Source organism: Crinia signifera, chromosome 3, assembly GCF_055691185.1.
Source record: "Crinia signifera chromosome 3, ASM5569118v1, whole genome shotgun sequence".
Taxonomy (NCBI): domain Eukaryota; kingdom Metazoa; phylum Chordata; class Amphibia; order Anura; family Myobatrachidae; genus Crinia; species Crinia signifera.
In genome coordinates, this window is record NC_139219.1 from 96,579,820 (window position 1) to 96,597,467 (window position 17,648).

The 17,648-nt window shown below is 42.9% G+C and overlaps 1 protein-coding gene across 2 annotated transcripts in view; it reads right to left on the bottom strand.

The window, feature by feature from the left end:
- Window positions 1–3,026: 3,026 nt before the first annotated feature.
- The window catches only part of SMYD3 (SET and MYND domain containing 3), a 605,383-nt gene continuing 590,761 nt past the window's right edge, over window positions 3,027–17,648 (bottom strand). The window contains exon 12 of one of the 2 annotated variants that reach the window (XM_083176239.1): window positions 3,027–3,652. In XM_083176239.1, coding sequence (XP_083032365.1) covers window positions 3,551–3,652 — 102 coding nt within the window. In that variant the 3' untranslated portion in view covers window positions 3,027–3,550. The remainder of the gene's footprint in view (window positions 3,653–17,648) is intronic. The other variant, XM_083176238.1, reaches the window with a different exon arrangement.

A 17,648-nucleotide genomic window follows, 5' to 3' on the forward strand; every position in this document is an offset into this window, starting at 1 on the left:
GGGCGACACAAATACCCCCTTAACAGTTATATGTATATACCTGAGCATACTATAATATACCTGAGTATACTATACTAGAAGGGACAAGCTATTATAAAACCAGGCTGAACTTGATGGACGCAAGTCTTTATTCAGCCCTACCTACTATGTAACTATGTAACTGAAAAATATGTTATCCACTTACAATAAAATATATTAAGATTATTTAGCCCAAAACCACTGCTGTATTTGAGTAAAAAAAGTTGTGTTTAAAAGAAGTTTCTAGTGCAACTGGAATGAGATATATACTGGTATACTGATAATCTGCACCACATTGTGATATTTATGAAAGAAATAAACAGTATTGTTTTGTCCAATACATTTTCATTCATCATCATCCTCGCCACTGTCCTGTTACCCATGCACAAATCCGTTTGAGCGACATATACATGTATTTAAACATAGAAACATAGAATTTGACAGCAAACCACTTTAAGAACCACTTGGCCCATCTAATCTGCTCCAATTAACCTACCAGTAAGAAAGAAACTGGAGTAAACCCATGCAAGCACAGGGGGAATGTACAAACTCTTCACAGTTAGGGCCATATTTTTAAATACACACTCAAGTATGAACCGGTAACATGTGCAGTATTGGGCACATTTTTCTTTGTAGGGGGGCGGGGAGGGGATTGTTAAAGGGTTATCTCCATATTTCTCCTGTATTGTTCAAACAAATAAAACCCAGAGGAACGCTTGTAGCGCTGGGAGAAAGTGTGATGTATTTGATGTACATCTTGCACTTGGGTAGAGAGGGGAAGGAGAGTACTTAATGCAAGCATGCTTTGTTATTAGTGATTGTACAATGGAATTTGTAAAATGTACAGATTAGTTTTGTCTTTTTAATGATTGCAACTTTAAAACATTGGGCAGACTCGCGTGGAACCCGCTGATGTCTGCAGTTCATTATATTTACCCAGAGTCGTCTTTGCTCTTGTCTGATAATATTTGAATAATACACTGAACCCAATTCTTATGACACTCAGTGAAGACACTGTATGGAGATGAGCTAGGCTACTTTATCCATTATAAAGAAATGTGCTACAAAGCACATACAAATGTAAATGATGTGACTTCAAAAGGCAGGAAAGGAGCTGCTCTTATGTTGCACAAGACAAGAAAAGGCCAAGTAATTATAAAGTAAGTGCAATATAAGTACAATGATTATCTCAAACTATAGCGATTTCTCCTGGATATTTCCTCTGGCAGGAAACATTTTATGTTAAATGATGGGCATCTATATGAAAGGATATATTACATCGAATATGTTAAGCTTCTATTTTCATTAATATTTTCAAATATTGAAAAAAGTAATAGAGATATTTAGTGCTGGGTCTTCTCGACAAGTCTTTGTGCATTTAGATGGTAATGCTTCTATTTAATCCCTGATATATATTATTGCCATTGAATGGTTAACCAGAATTTAAAGTGGATACTGGTGTAGTTCTAATAGCGGTTACCTCTAATAGCACATGCGTATCTATCTTGGGTGCAGGATGTGCAGTCTATAGGGCTCTAGAACCACACACTACATTCTAGTCATATACTGTACATGTCCCACACAGGAGCTAGCAAAGACTTGAGTACTACAGTATGTCAGAGTATTTACTATTTTCTGTGAATTTACAGTCTTTCTTAATGGAAAGAATTTTTCACTCCCATACACACATGGGCCCTTATTCAGATCTGATCACACAACAAATTTGTTCTCAAAATGGGCAGAACCATGTGCAGTGCAGGTGGGGCAGATGTAACATGTGCAGAGAGAGTTAAATTTGGGTGGGGTGTGTTGAAACTGAAATCTAAATTGTAGTGTAAAAATAATGCAGCCAGTATTTACCCTGCACAGAAACAAAATAACTCTCTTTGCACATTACATCTGCCCCACCTGCAGTGCAGCATTGTTTTGCCCATTTTGAGAACACATTTGTACTTTGATCAGATCTAAATAAGGGCCATGGTGTAATGCAGGCATTCCCAACCACGGTCCTCAAGGCACACCAATAGTACAGGTTTTAGTGATATCCAGGCTTGAGTACAGGTGACTTAATTAGTACCTGAGTGATTCTGATTAATCCGTCTGTGCTGAAGCCTGGATATCACTAAAACCTGCACTGTTGGTGTGCATTGAGGACCGTGGTTGGGAATGCCTGGTGTAATGGTTATCATTACTGTCTGAGTCATGGGTATGATTCCAACCATACATCGGTGTGGTGTTTACATGTCCTTTCATTGCTTGTGTGGTTTCCTCCAGGTACTCCAGTTTTCTGTCACAATCCATAAATATATTGATATGGTTAGTAGGTTATTTGGCCCCTGACAAAAATAAAGTGTGTGTGTGTGCGTGTACGTGGGCAGACTAGATTGTCCAAGTGGTTTTATTCTGCTGCCGAATTCTATGTTTGTAGATTTAATATGCCCTTTTCAAATATACTATGTTTATTTATGGGCAACTTGCTGTAGTGAATGAAACATGCAGGATGTTATTTCGGGATTCTGATTCACTACATTTGGACCTGTATGTTGCAGTAACAAGCAGATACATGTGGAATGTGTGTGTCCTGTACATGCAACGCAACAGAGTGCCAAATCACTTGTTATACTGACAACCATTATAACTTCTCCTAAATTCCTTGGGCTGATAGCAAGATTTATGACTGACGGCCATTGTCGGGTTATCCATTTACAGACCATATTTTTCAGGGGAAAAGTGTCCTGTTATCGTGCGATAACACATAGGATCTACGATAAGTTCCCAATACCATGTGTAATCGTGGTTCCAAGAACTGCTCATCGTGTATTATGCTTCGGGTTCCTCAGGTAAAATCCCCAATAAGTGCCGCGTATCGGAGATAATTGGATAAATGACTGCAGCTACCTGGATTCTGGCTCTTAGAAGCGCTTATGCTGTTACAATCAGTTGCGGCTGCATAACTAGGAGATCTGTTGCTAAATCTGAACTGGTTCCTTCTGCTTCCCACATGTAATGACCCTACCACCATTATAATATCAGAATTACATCTGCCTAAACGTAACGCCTGGTAATTGTTACCATGGTAATTATTATGTCCAGTAGAGCACACGTCATTTTTTTGATTTAAGATATATATTCTTTACTTATAAACAGTGGAAAGAAGCATATTATAGAACTTACCCACTTCTATACTCTATAATTCATCTGGTTGAATTTTCTAAATAAAAGGTCACATCATCATTATAGCACATAAAGTAACTGTCCTGAGTGACCAGAAGACAACTGCAGGAAAGCGGTTGCCTTAGAACACATGCAAATATAAGAATCTTTTATACATATTACAAATGCAGAAATTTATTAAACATATTACTGTTATGCAATGCGCCATGTGCAGTATTTTGCCCAATTCAGTATTTTGCAACAATGATTGATTTTCGCCTAAACATACAGAACAGTGTATATGTAATTATATATGCAAGGTCATTTAATGATGGTAGCAACACATAAGAATATTTCCTTCAATGACTGACGTTTGCCTCTATGCTGCTTTCATGCCCACCTCGCAGTTTCCTATCAGCTCAGATAACTCTTGTGTCAAACCGTTGTCTCTTCCATGTGTAACTTTCATAATATCAAATGCCTGAAAAAAAGTTAGATATGAATAAATAATGTGCAATAAGAGAAATAGCTACAAACAAATACATTAACATTTAAGAGGCAAACATATATCAATGAATTTAGTTTATGTAAACAGCTCGGCTCAATATTACATCGCAAATACACGTCTTCTGTTTAATCTTTGAACTATGATTGTCACACTGCTCTGGCTGCCAGCCTGGGAATTAGACAGTAATCAATAGGTACGCATTGTCAGGTGTAGTGCATGCATTATACAGCTTTACATTAGAGCATACTGTAGCTTTAGCAATACAAGTAAATTTAAAACCTTAGTTATACAGCCACAATGCAAGGAATGTAAACTGTTGTAATACCATCACAAATATACAGAATATAGCAATAAACAGATGCATAGGACACAGGTGCAGACAGTGGCAAATGCAGGATTTTTAGAGGGGGGTTTCCAACTGTAATCCAAAGTATCCCACTCTGCAGCACATTGGAGTAAGTACGGGAGTCTGGGGAGTGGTAACAGCCCTGAAAATTGGTCTGGATACTGTATGGAGTACAGTATTAATATTTAACAGTACAGATGGTCTATAGCAGGGGTAGGCAAGTAAATTTTAATGGAGTCCAGATATTTTGAATTATTTTGATCAAGATCCGACGCAGCGTTCTCAGTCCTGCACTGCGCCGGTGCGCGATGACGTCACCGGCGCAGTGCACTACTGGGAACGCTGAAGCCCTGAGAGGCTTCAGAAGAAAATGCATACTAACGGGGACTGAAAACTAAAATTTAAAGTTTAAATTGTGTGCGGCGGTCTAATGCCTAGATTTGCCTATGGCTACTATAGCACTAATCTATATTCTATTTTTATATATTAATTTTATCATCTCCCAGAGAGAAATAGTATAGGTAGGAGATTAATGGAGGGAGCACTTGGAGGGTACTTACTATTAGATGGTAGATGACCACAGCAGGGATGAGATCAGGCACAATTTCTACCTCATCTTGTGTGCTTGATGTGCAGCAGGCAAGATGGCTGTAGTGGATGGAAGTATATGGGCTGAAGAGGGAGAGTCAGCCCTGCCGGCTGGAGTCTCAGGGAGTGTGAGGGCACCAGCTGGTATCCGGACCTTGTCCCCACAGTCTCTGTGTCCCAGGATCACGGGCAGAGAGGAGGGGGATCCCCGCCGGACCTGCTGGATGCTCCGGTTCGGCCGCTGGGGGGGCGGCAGAAATCGAGACCCGGGCTTCAGAGTACTGGAGGCCGCAACCCGCAGGAGCAATCTATGCGCTCCCCGGCTCCGCAGCTCTCCAGCACAGGTGGCGGGGTGCCGGGAAAAGGGGAGGACACACTGTGGGGGTGAGAAGGGTGTAGGGGGAGGCCGGGAACTGGGTGGCCAACATTTAGAAGCAGAAGCCCCGGGATAGTGCGTCTTCTCTCCTCCACCGCTAGGCCACACCCCCTAATCTATATTCAAGAGACGGTCCGGTTTCCTGTCCTTTGCGGTCCGGAGTCGGACCGCGGTCCGCCAGTTGCCTACCGCTGGTCTATAGTATAGGCCAGTGGTTCCCAAACTTTTTGAATCACGGCACCCTAAAGTATCAGAATATTTTTCACGGCACCCCTAGGCCAAAAGTTGGTTACTAATTTCAGGAAAAATATAAAAAAAGTTGTGATTTAAATGTTTTCCTTAGGTCCAGTTATGTGGTGAGAAACATGATTCACTTCTGTTTACCCACATATTCTTAATTGGAAGCCACAAGCACTGATTTTGCCTATTTCATTGGCCATAAATAACTTGAATTGGTTCTGGACCACCAACCTGAGGCACCCCTGCAAGTGCTCCAAGGCACCCCAGGGAGCCTAGGCGCACAGTTTGGGAACGACTGGTATAGGCTGTTTCAAACATTTGAACAAGATAAGTGCTCAGGAAAAGGTTAAACATAAATAAATACACAGACATACTAGAACCAGTACTGCGCTTTCTAAGCTCATATTCTCCCACCTAACTAAACTGTCAGTCACTGATGATATAGGCAGATTTGACTGCATTTTCAGACCACACGAGGGTGACGTTAATATCCCACTGGAGCTCCCATCGTTAACGATATAGAGGATACACACTAGAGCAGGCATGTCCAAACTGTGCGCCTCCAGCTGTGAAATGACACATCCCAGCATGCCTTGCCATAGTTTTTGCATTCTCTAATAGCAATACTATGGCAAGGCATGATGGGACTTGTAGTTTCACAACAGCATGAGGGTCATAGTTTGGACATGCCTGCACTAGACGATATTCATGATCATTTCGTCAATGATATCGTTATCGTGAATATAATTTGCAAATATCATATAGTGTGGAGTGGACCCAGCTTTGCTTTGAGGTTTAAGGTAATCTTTGTAGAGGCGGCCACATGACAAAGAACGTGGGACCACTCTTGCATGAAGATAATCCCTTGTAGAATGAACACCCAGGAGAATGCGCTTCCGTTCCTTATAGTTCCACAGCCTAACTCCTCCCAGTAGCCCCCACCCTCCAAGCTGAACAAGAGCTTCCTTTCTCTCACAAGACCTGTGTAGATTAGGTGTCTCCCGGGACACTATGTCATACAGTATATCTATCTGGCTTTAACACAAGCATTTTTACTACCCAGGAAGTTGGGCATTGGACCTCAAAGGGACATGGCTTAATAGTTATACCTTTTAGTAGGTTACTGAACCCCCCAAACTGGATGGGTTGGGATCATTTGGTCTACAGCATGATGGTCGAAGTCATTAGGTCGACACCATTAGGTCAACATGGGTCTAGGTCGACATGGCTCTAGTTCGACAGATCATTAGTTTGACAGTGTCTAGGTCGACAGTCAAAAGGTCGACATGGGATTTTTCACAGTTTTTTTACCTGAATGTCAACATAGTCGACATGGACTCAGTCCAAAGTGCACCGCATCCTCTTGCATTGCACACTGCGCTCGCAATGCTTCGGGCACGGTGCCTCGCCATGCTCGGCACACTATTTTATTCTCCCACCACTCCCTAGTGGATAGTAGAGCATGAAATACCGCCTGTCGGCTGAAAAAAACTGTGAAAAACCCCATATCAACCTTTCGACTGTTGACCTAGACACTGGGCAGTATTCAATGTGAAATTTTCTCCGTGCATGGCGAGAGATTTTTTCTCTCGCCATGCACTCTCCGTGTTCCGGAGCCTCCTGCTCCCCCTTTTCAACGTGTTAAAGACTCGCCGCCACTCGCGGCGAGTCTTAACCCCTGCAGCGGACGAGCGTCCGCGGCAGGGAGCTGTCAGGGAGCCGGGGGACGTAGCAGCCAAGAGAGATTAAAGTCTCTCTTGGCTGCTGCAGGGGATATGGGGAGGGGAGCAGGGCTCCCCTGGACCCAGGCAGCACAGGCTGCCCCCCCTATAGCCAGCGGGGGACCCAGTATTCACTGTACCCGAACGTGCATCGGGTGCAGTGAATATATGAATATCTAATGAGCGGCTCGAGCGCTCCGGCCCCCTGCTGGCTGCACTGTGTAAAAAAAAAAAAAAAATGTAAAAAAATATTTTTTTTAAAATTAAATATATATTCATGTGCTATAGGCACATGAATAAAAATAACATGGCCCTTCACAGAAAAAAAAACCTGATTTTTTTACACCAAAATTAAAAAAAACACCCTTTTAGTTTAAAAGTTCACATTCCTGCTCTCCATCAAAAGATGGAGAATTTCTACATGGAGAGAGACGGCGAGAATCACTTAGAAAGACGGAGAATATTTCACATTGAATAGGGTGGCTCGCCTTTGGAGAAAAAAAACCTCTCTCCACCGTGTGAAAAGCACAAACTCTCCAGAAATCACAGCGAATTTTTCTCATTGAATACTGCCCACTGTCAAATTAATGACCTGTCAAACTAATGATCTTTTGACCTAGACCCATGTCATAGAATGGGGGATATACTCGAGATTGGAAACTCAGAGTAGAAATAGGCGCCCTGTGGGGTGTGTCGCTAAGCTGCTCCTACTTGAGGGGTGTAAAACCCTCTTGTGGATACCAAAGTGGGGGAAAAAAAGTTGGAGCGCTAAGTGGATCAATTGGATATCACAATTTTAATGTATATAAAATATTTTTAAAAAACAAGCAAAATAAATAAAGACAATAACATTAATGTCAATAACAATAACAATAAAAAATAAATATATATCATATATATTTATTTTTTATTGTTATTGTTATTGACATTAATGTTATTGTCTTTTATTATTTTGCTTGTTTTTTAAAAATATTTTATATACATTAAAATTGTGATATCCAATTGATCCACTTAGCACTCCACCTTTTTTTCCTAGACCCATGTCAACCTTTTCCCATGTTAACCTAATGGTGTTGACCATCATGCTGTAGACCAAATGACCGCATCCCACCTGGATTGGGCTTATGGCAGGAAAGCTGACATTCTTCCAGCCTGCTTGTCTGGGTCCAGGGGCTTGAACGAGCCCTCCTTCCCCACTACTGTGAAGCAGTTATTAGTCATTTTCCCAGGGCACCAAAGACTACAAACAGTCATGACAAATTACTTTGGGGAATCGTCGTAATCCATTGCAGCTGCTACAGGTACCATGGGCCTAATTCAGATCCGATCAATGCGCTGTGAATTCACGGCCCGAGTGATTATAGAACAGTCTTCTCAGTCCTTTTAGGCTTTTTGATCTCTCTGACCTGATCGTCAGGTACATTTATTTAGAAAACTGTGAACGTTGGTATATAAAAAGGAGTTCTGTGATGGTCCATCTGTTATTGGAAACATCTACTCACAGATCCAAGGGGGGGGGGGGGGGGGGGGTAAATTGTCACCAATGGAGTTTTCTGTCTGTGCATATGGACTTTATCTAAGCATCAGATAAAGATAAGTGAAAACAGTGGCACTGGACAGGTCTATAGGTACTGTTAGGCATTGACGGAGTATTCTATCTAGAAGGTCAAAAGTTTCTTTAAGAAGTACTGCCATTTCCTATTACTACCAGTCCCCCCTAAGTCAGGTTATTGTTCAGAAGTTCATGGACAAAATAAAAATAGTTAAGGAACAAATGTTTTTTAAAGTTACTTATATTTAGTACAGGGGCATAAAGACTGAAACTGAACAGTTTTTAATGATAACTTGACAGTGACAAGTATAGAAAATATGATAAATGTGAAAGACGGCCTATCTATTAATTATCTAAATGAGGGTTGTGGATTGCCCTGTCCACAAAAGTGCATTCCCTGACTTATTCCTATGGCCATCTGCCAGCTGTTCCTTTCAGACAACTCCCCGTTATTGATTGTGCACTATAAGAACGGTCTTGGAAGAGCTCCAGTGTCATAATAGCGCCAAGATCACAATACAAATACAGTAATTACTTCTAGATAGTGGGGATGATCAGTGGTGTAACTATACAATTGAATCAGTGGGGGGAATTTGTAATCTCTGCCATGGCCCCACCCGCACTGCGGCTGACTTGCCTCCAGTGCTCAGTCAGTGGCCAGCGGCAGGCAGCAGCATGTCAGTGCGTCGTGCGAGTGCCGGCGCCCACACAGACCCTGCTGCTGATTGCTCCCCCAAGCAGCAGCTGGGGCTGCCTTACAGTAATTACGCCACTGGGGATGATTCAGACCTGTTCGCTAGGCTGTGCTTTTTTAGAGCCTAGCCTCCCTCCGCTACCCGAATCCCCTCGCTACGCTGCAAGTGGATTTGTACGCTTACACTCGCAAGCATCTGCACAGAGGAATAATCGTTAGATGGTTACTTTTTCCTCTGTTCGCAGCCAAAAAGTAGCCCAGGACTTTGTTTTCGGCAGCACAGTGTTCTGCAAAATGGAGGCAGGTGCTGACATCATGCGACGTCAAGCGGTATACTGTTTTGGTATACCGTGCATAAAGTTCAACTTTTAAACTACAGGGGGTGTGGCCGGGCCACTGAGGGGTGACACCAAAATGCTGACTCCTCCTCAGCGACAGGAGTCAGGGGCAGCACTGCACCTAATATGTGCAGCACCCAGCTCCTGTCACAGTGTAGTAGCCAGCACTGCATACTGACTGGTCCCTGTGGCAGTATACATCTCCAAAACCACCGGAGTGCTGAAAACGGGGTCCACTACCTGCAAGGCCACACCCCCTTTGATGATGCACATACGTAAGGAGCACACAGAAGAGGCCCTCCTACACGGTTTCAGCAGAGATAGGGATGCCACTGATTCCAGGCCCTGAAGGTAGTGTATATGCCAGGTATATGTAAGGAAATATGGCTTGTCAGTGTTCGTAGTAAATGCTATGACCTTACCAATTCTTACATAATATAGCCAATATCTAGACTGGATACATACAAATAATCGGCGATGAGGATACAAACAATCAGAATACCGACACTGGAATCCCAATGGAGGGAATCCTGACAGGGATCAAGTAAGAATAATTACCCTCCCCCTACTCCCTGAACCCTAACTCTCCCTCCCTGCAGCCTAACCTTTGCCCTCCCTGCTAGTGCCTAACCGTAGCCCCCATACCTGGGTCCATGTGCTCAGGTGTCAGCAATGACACAAAAAAATGACACAAAATGACACAAAAAAAGTGAATAACTAATGTCAACCTTTTCATGTGTGGACCTTTAGCCAATCCCTACCTTGTGCATTTCAGCGTTTTTGCTGTGGACCTAATGACTGTTAACCTAGACATTGTCTGTGAGCCAGTGTGGGTTGGGAGGAACAATCAGTAACGCTGCTGATCATTATCATGCTAGGCTGAACCTATTTTTTTCGTTACTGACAGAATTTATTTACTGTATGTAAATTGAAAGATGATTTTGTTAACAACCTTGAATAAAAATGTGATCATCCACAATCAAAGCATATCCGGCTGCTATTCTATGTTTACTTGGTAAACTTGTTTGCATCACATAACTGAATCACAGTGGGTTATAATGTTGATTTTGTTTTATTTTCTCTAAAAAGAAAAAGTATATTTTATCTTTTTTTTTCCATCAAACGTCTTCCTTTCATATGTTGCGGTTATAAGCCTCAGTGAGACCACACAAGTCTCAGAAGTTCTGTGTGTGACCTAGGAAACCCGAATACGCATAAAATGGTACAATATTTCCACACTGTAATAGAGCCCTGATGCCAACCACATCTCTCATTCATCCAGATTACAAAGAATGTAAATATATTGAAATAAACGATCTTTTGTGCATACAAATTAAAGCAAGGAAAAAAAAAATGGATATATTCTCTTTTATCCACACTGAAATGAATTTGGATGGCTGAAATCACAAAAGCGCATACAATTATGCAGATTGAGTACTACAATGCTGGACGGCGATGACAAAAAACTATTTGCTCTAACTGCACTATACACATATGGTATAGAAAAGAACACAGCGCTTTTGGTACTTTGTATTTTATCCCAGCCTGATTAAAATTAATGAGTTGATGTGACTCACACAGCAAATGACTTTGCGCATTTTCTGCATAATGAGAACATGCAGTGGAGTGTGGGGCACAGGGTCTGTTACAGGGAAATGGAATTGTGAACTAAATGAGACACTGGTGCTTTCATACTCTATTAATGAGAGCTCATGTTAGCCATTTACCTTGGTTTGTAAGACATGTTGCGAAGAATTCAAGACATTTTAAAATGTTAGGAGCAAATAACTCTGCTATATTCATTGCAAACAGATTTTAGCACATTTGCCACATTGGATTATTCAGATTTTAGCTGTTTGTAAATTGATTAGTTGCCAAAATCCTAATCATTGTGGCAGTATGCAGGAATAGCAATCTACCCAAGGCGATTCACTTTTGTTTTACTTCTATGGGTTACGTTGTATGTGCCTTCTCTTTCCTGCATTTATATACGAAGTTTTCTCCACACTTAGGGCCTTATTCTGATCTGAGCTCAGTACAAATTTGTTCTTAAAATGGGCAAAACCATGTGCACTACCAGGGGCTGGCTGGCAACTTTCAGCCTGGGGGGCAACACAAGCAAGTGGCCCACCACCATCACCATCGTTTCACCACCCTACCCTCTCCCCTCTATGTATAATGCAGCAATTATTAAACAATCATTCCCCTACACACACACACACACCCGAAACACGGACAGAGCGCACCGGAGGCGCGCTGCAACATTTTACACTGTAATGCCCATTACACATAAACAATGCCCATTACACATAATGCCAACATGGATATGCCCATAACATATATTGCCACACACCGTAATGCCTATTACACATAATGCCAATTACACATAATGCCACATACCGTAATGCCCATTCCACATAAAGACAACACCGCAATGCCCATTAAGCATAATGCCAATTAATCAATGTCCATTACACATAATGCCAACACCACAATGCCCATTAAACATATTGCCACACACCGTAATGCACATTACACATAAGGCCAACACCGTAATGCCAATTACACATAATGCCACACACCGTAATGCCCATTACACATAATGCCACACACCGTAATGCCCATTACACATAATGCCACACACGGTAATGCCCATGGCACATAAATACATCACCGCAATGCTCATTAAGCATAATGCCAATTAATCAATGCCCATTACACATAATGCCAGCACCGCAATGCCCATTACACATATTGCCACACACCGTAATGCCTATTACACATAATGCCAACAACGTAATGCCAATTGCACATAATGCCACACACCATAATGCCCAATAAACATATATTTGCCTGCTTTAACCTGTGGAGTGGCATGGTTTGTTCATTACCGATATATATACACACACACACACACACACACACTCAAACACAGTATATATATATATATATACACACATACATACATACATACACACACACACACACACACACACACACACACACACATAAAAATCAATAATTATAACATTTAAGAACAGTGGAAGAGACCGCAGCCTTTTCTAATCCAATGTTAATGCTAGTAGTAGATTAGAAAATGTTTTGACGTGCCATTTATTTTTAGGTCACAATTAGCTCTAGTGCCACATAGCCAGAAAGTTAATAGAGCAAAGCATTGTCAGTTCATCTGGCTTGATAATTAAATTAATATGCAGTAGTCTTGAAACTACAATATTGGCAGGATATCCAGACTGATTTGCTCCTTTAATTTATTACTGGCAGGGTGTTGTATCCAAACGGCAGAGACTTTGAGTCGATGGCTTCAATTAATTAACAGTTATCAGCCATGCAAAGAAGTTTTCTGCTGTGTAATGAGATATTACCTTTAAGTTTGTTGACTCTGTGTTCCTCTACGTTAGTATTTGTATTGCACAAAAGGAGAGATGTCCAAGGCACCGGAGGTTTGGCGGGGAGTAGAGAACGATGTGTATAGCGGCTGCTGTATGGGGAATCAGACCGCAGTGTGAGGTCAGCTCACTCCAATACTGGCCTTACGCTGCGGTCTGATTCGCCTTCGGTAACATATGTGTGCTTATTGGCCAATTGGACTATTTGTGAGGATGCCGAGCAGGTGTAAAGTATGAATTCCATTTCCATAGTGAAGTGATAATGGGTTTTATGAATCACTTTCAGGATCAGAGGGGACCTGCCTGTTTCCAAAGTTGTGCCAGGGCTGTGCGTGCAGCTATTAAAATATGGCCCAAAACATAACGTTTGTGGCTAGGTACGGAACAGGGATGACAATCAGTAGAGCCAAAGAGGGGGATGGGCTGAGCTGAAGAGCGAGAACAACATTGAGTAGATCAAAAACATCTGACCAGTATTTGATCAGTACTGGGCACGTCCAGAACACATGAAATATGTTTCCCACCTCCCCGCATAGGCGCCAGCAGAATTTGGAGCATGAGGGCCAGAATGTGTGCAGCCTGTCTGGCGTTAAGTAAAGTCTATGGAGCAATTTGACATGCATTTCGGTATGATTTAGGCATTTGGTCATAGTGTATGATGAGAGGAATATTTTGCTCCATTGTGTAACAGTTAGATCCAGACCTCAGTTTCCCATTTCCTCTGGGCGTTAGATTTAGTGGGGGGTGTCAAGTCTTGTAGGAGCTAATACCAAAAGGAAATGTCATGTTTAGAATTAGACTGCAACAGCCTGGAGGTAACAGATGAAAGTAGCGGATAAGGGGGATTTCCGTCCCTAAGGGTGGACTGCCACCATTGTGAGATCTGGAGATAATGCATCAATTCGCTATTCGGGAGAGGACATTTTTGTTGGAGACTTGGAAAAGACAGTAGAGTGGGGCCTGTTAGACAGTAGAGTGGGGCCTGGTTGTATTGGCCTTTTAAATGAACAGTGGATATACTGTATCGATGATCTGTTGGCCAGTGTATACCAGTGACATGTCTATGACTGATGTTGTTCACAGACATATCGCATCAGAGGTGTAGCACAACTCTAAAGATATATCAGCGCATCATGCTATGTGTGTAGGTGATCCACCGCCCATCCATATACTTGCTGCAAAAGCTGCTGGTACAGTGGAGTAAAAAACACCACCGCTGAGTCTCTGCAGATTCCATGCGGACAGCATGGAATCTTCAAAAATGGACACTGCCTTGTAGTAAATAGGTGCCAGATTTACTATTGGACCTCTAGAGTATGAGCAAGTAACCCGAGGCAATGAGCATGTAACCTCAGGCAACAAGCATGTTACCCCTGGTATGTAACTTCTGGCAACGAACAAAAACCCCAACAAAGAGCATATGAAACTGCTGGCAACAAGAATGTAATCCTTGCAAATGAGCATGTAACCCCTGGTAATGAGCAAGTAACCCCTGGCAATGAGCATGTAATCCCTGGCAATGAGCATGTAAACCCTGGCAATGAGAACTTAACCCCTGGCAATGAGGAGGGGAAGTTCATGACTAGAGTCCTGGGCCCTGACAGCAAGAGGTGTCCCGCCCCTGGCTCCTAACCCTAGTATGTGTAGAGTTGCCCCAGACATTGCAATAACAGTGGGCTGATGCGTAGGGAAGACTTCTTAAAAACAAGAGCGTATCAGCCCTCCAGTGAGTATGTCTGTATCTACTATCCTCAATAAATCACATTGCCACTGGTGTCACATTTGAGGGTTGGTGTTGGCTTGGTGTGAGATAGAAGATGGAGCAGTAGAAGCAGAAAGTGCAGAAGCCTCATCCAGCTCCTACTCATGGGATTTGCAGGGAGGTATCCACAGCCGGAACTAGAGGTGAGTGCACCTTAGGAGTTTTGTTTTTTAGATGCATATAACATGATTTAGAGACAGATTGAATGGAAGACAGTTCAGAGTCGAGGATGATCCATAGGCAACGAGCTTGTGGCGTAGGATTAATTGTAGTGTTCTCAACAGTGCTAGAGATATCAGGTTGGTAACTAATTCTGTTTTGGAGATGTTGAGTTTGAGGTGGCGAGATGACATCCAAGATGAAATGGCAGAAAGACATTCAGAGACATGGAGCAATACTGAAGGTGACAATTCCAGGGAGGATAGGTAGATTTGAGTATCATCAGCATACAGATGATACTGGATCCAAAATAGCTGATTAGTTTGCCAAGAGAGGAGGTATAGATTGACCAAAGAAGAGGACCTAAGACTGAGCCTTGTGGTACTCCAACAGACAGTGGTAGTGAGGAGGAGGTAGAATCAGAGAAGCGAACACTGAAAGATCGATTAGATAGGTCGGAAGAGAACCAAGAAAGGGCTGTGTTTTGAAGACCTAGGGAGTGTAGTGTTTGTATGAGAAGACAGTGGTCGACAGTGTCAAAGGCAGCTGAGAGATCTAGAAAAATAAGTAGTGAGGAATGGCCTTTAGATTTAGCAGTGGTCAGATTATTGACTACTTTAGTCAGTGCTGTCTCTGTGGAGTGTTGAGAGTGACAGCCTGACTGAAGTGGGTCCAGTAAGTTGTAGGAGTTAAGAAAGTGTGTGAGGTGAGTGTAGGCAAGTCTCTCAAGTAGCTTGGAGAGGCATGGGAGCTGAGAGATAGGATGGTAGTTAGAGAGACAGTTTAGATCAGAATTGTGTTTTTTTAGAATGGGAGCAATAAGTGCATGCTTGAACAAAGAAGGAAAGATACCAGTAGAAAAAGAGTGGTTACAGATTTTAGTTAAGCTTGGCATAAGCACAGGAGACAGAGCTGATAGTGAACGTGATAGTGAGCGTGATAATTTTTGCAGGTGTCTTGTTAATTTAGAGTGCCACGGTTGGCACCTAAGCCTTCATGGATTGTAGAGTCTGGTTCAAGTGGGTTACAACTGTCTCAGGACAGGCAAGTTTAGAAATGGGTGAGAGCAGTTGTTGCAGAGATGTAGAAATTTGTTGAAAATCAATAGCATTAGTATTTCTACAGGTTAGAGGAGGCTTGCATGATGTAGGTATTATAGAGCTTGGAGAAATGGAGGAGGTTGTGAAGGTGATAATGTTGTGATCCGAGAGAGGGAATGGGACGTTAGTGAATTCAGAAACAGCATACAGAGGAGCGTGTGTCATCCTGCGGGGGGCTGGCAAAACTATCGCCAGCCGCCAGCTCCCGCCAGGGGGGGTGCGCGCGCACGAGATGCTTGCACGCCTCGTGGCAACGGAGCTCACCCCGGAGCCCTGCCACCTCCCCCTCCATCGCCGGTCCCCCTTGCCGCCCCAACCCTGCCCATCTCCATGAAGAGGAGTTGGGCAGGGACCCGCTGTGCCGCCATCGATAGACTGGGATGCGCATGAGACGCTTGCGCGTCTCAGTTTTAATGGAGTACCTCTTCGCGGGCGCTCGCCAGAGGGGAGGTTCTGGCGGGTGCAGGGACTGAATGAGAGGGGCTCTCACTGTAGCCTAGTGAATTCCAGATCAAGGCAGTGGCCCTCCTTGTGAGTAGAGGAGTCAGACCATTGGGAGAGGCCGAGAGAGGAGGTTAGAGAGAGGAGTTTAGAGGCATGAGGAGAAAGTGAGCCGTCAATAGATTGACAGCCCACTTTCTGATGATGGTGGAGATATCAGAAGATAAGAAGTGTGGGAGCCAGGCAGAGAAATCTTCCAGAAATTGATGTTTGGGAAGCCCAGGTGGGCGATAGATAGCTGCAACACGCAAGGGAAAGGGGTGAAAAACCTGAGTGAACGTCAAATGATGTGAATGTGAGTGAAGGAACCAGTGGTAGAACTCTGTATATGTGCACAGCTGGGACAGTAATATACCTACCCCACCTCCTTTACTGTTACCAGGCCTGGAGGTGTGTGTGAAGTGGAAACCACCATGTGATAGTGCTGCAGGGGAGGCTGTGTCTGATTGTGTGAGCCGAGTCTCTGTAATAGCCAGGTTCTGGACTGGTAGCAGGAATGGAGTGACTGAGAGGCCTGGCTAAAACTTGATGGGTAATGTGATTAGATCTGGGCATGTGTTAGCTCACTGAGTTTATGTATTAACCAGACTGGAATTGATAAGCAGAGACTAAGGCAACTGAATGTCAGGGAACACAGCACAGAGCGATTTCATCTAAGAAGTGACGTTATATGGTAAAATTGAGAGTGTTGCGGAAAGCAGGATCCAGAATCGGCATGTGACTGAGAACACCGTGGAGCAGCAACGTGAACAGGCCTCAGTGTCTGCTGGGAGAGGTGCCAAGAAGCAGATCCCAGATACAAATTCACATGAGAACTTACAAAATCGCAACATCAAATTGTTTATATAGGTCATTAAAATATCTGCCATCTTTCTAGTGTACTGGAAGCATCTAAATGTTATTTCTATCCTCTACCTATTAAACATCTGTGAAAAACTGATGTCATATCTGTATTACCCAGAATTACATGAGTAAATCGACTTCGTCACATCACACATGCAGTGTGGCTTTCTGTCCAACTTTCAACAAAATAAAAAATATATACATATAATAAAAAAAAAATTAGAAACAGAAAAAAATGGTTAATAATGGATTGTTTGCTTTTTTAAGAAAAATTAATTTTCTAAAAGCCATTTTCTGGGGCCTGTCACTAATATTGCCAGTCTGAGCCGGTGAGAGCAATAA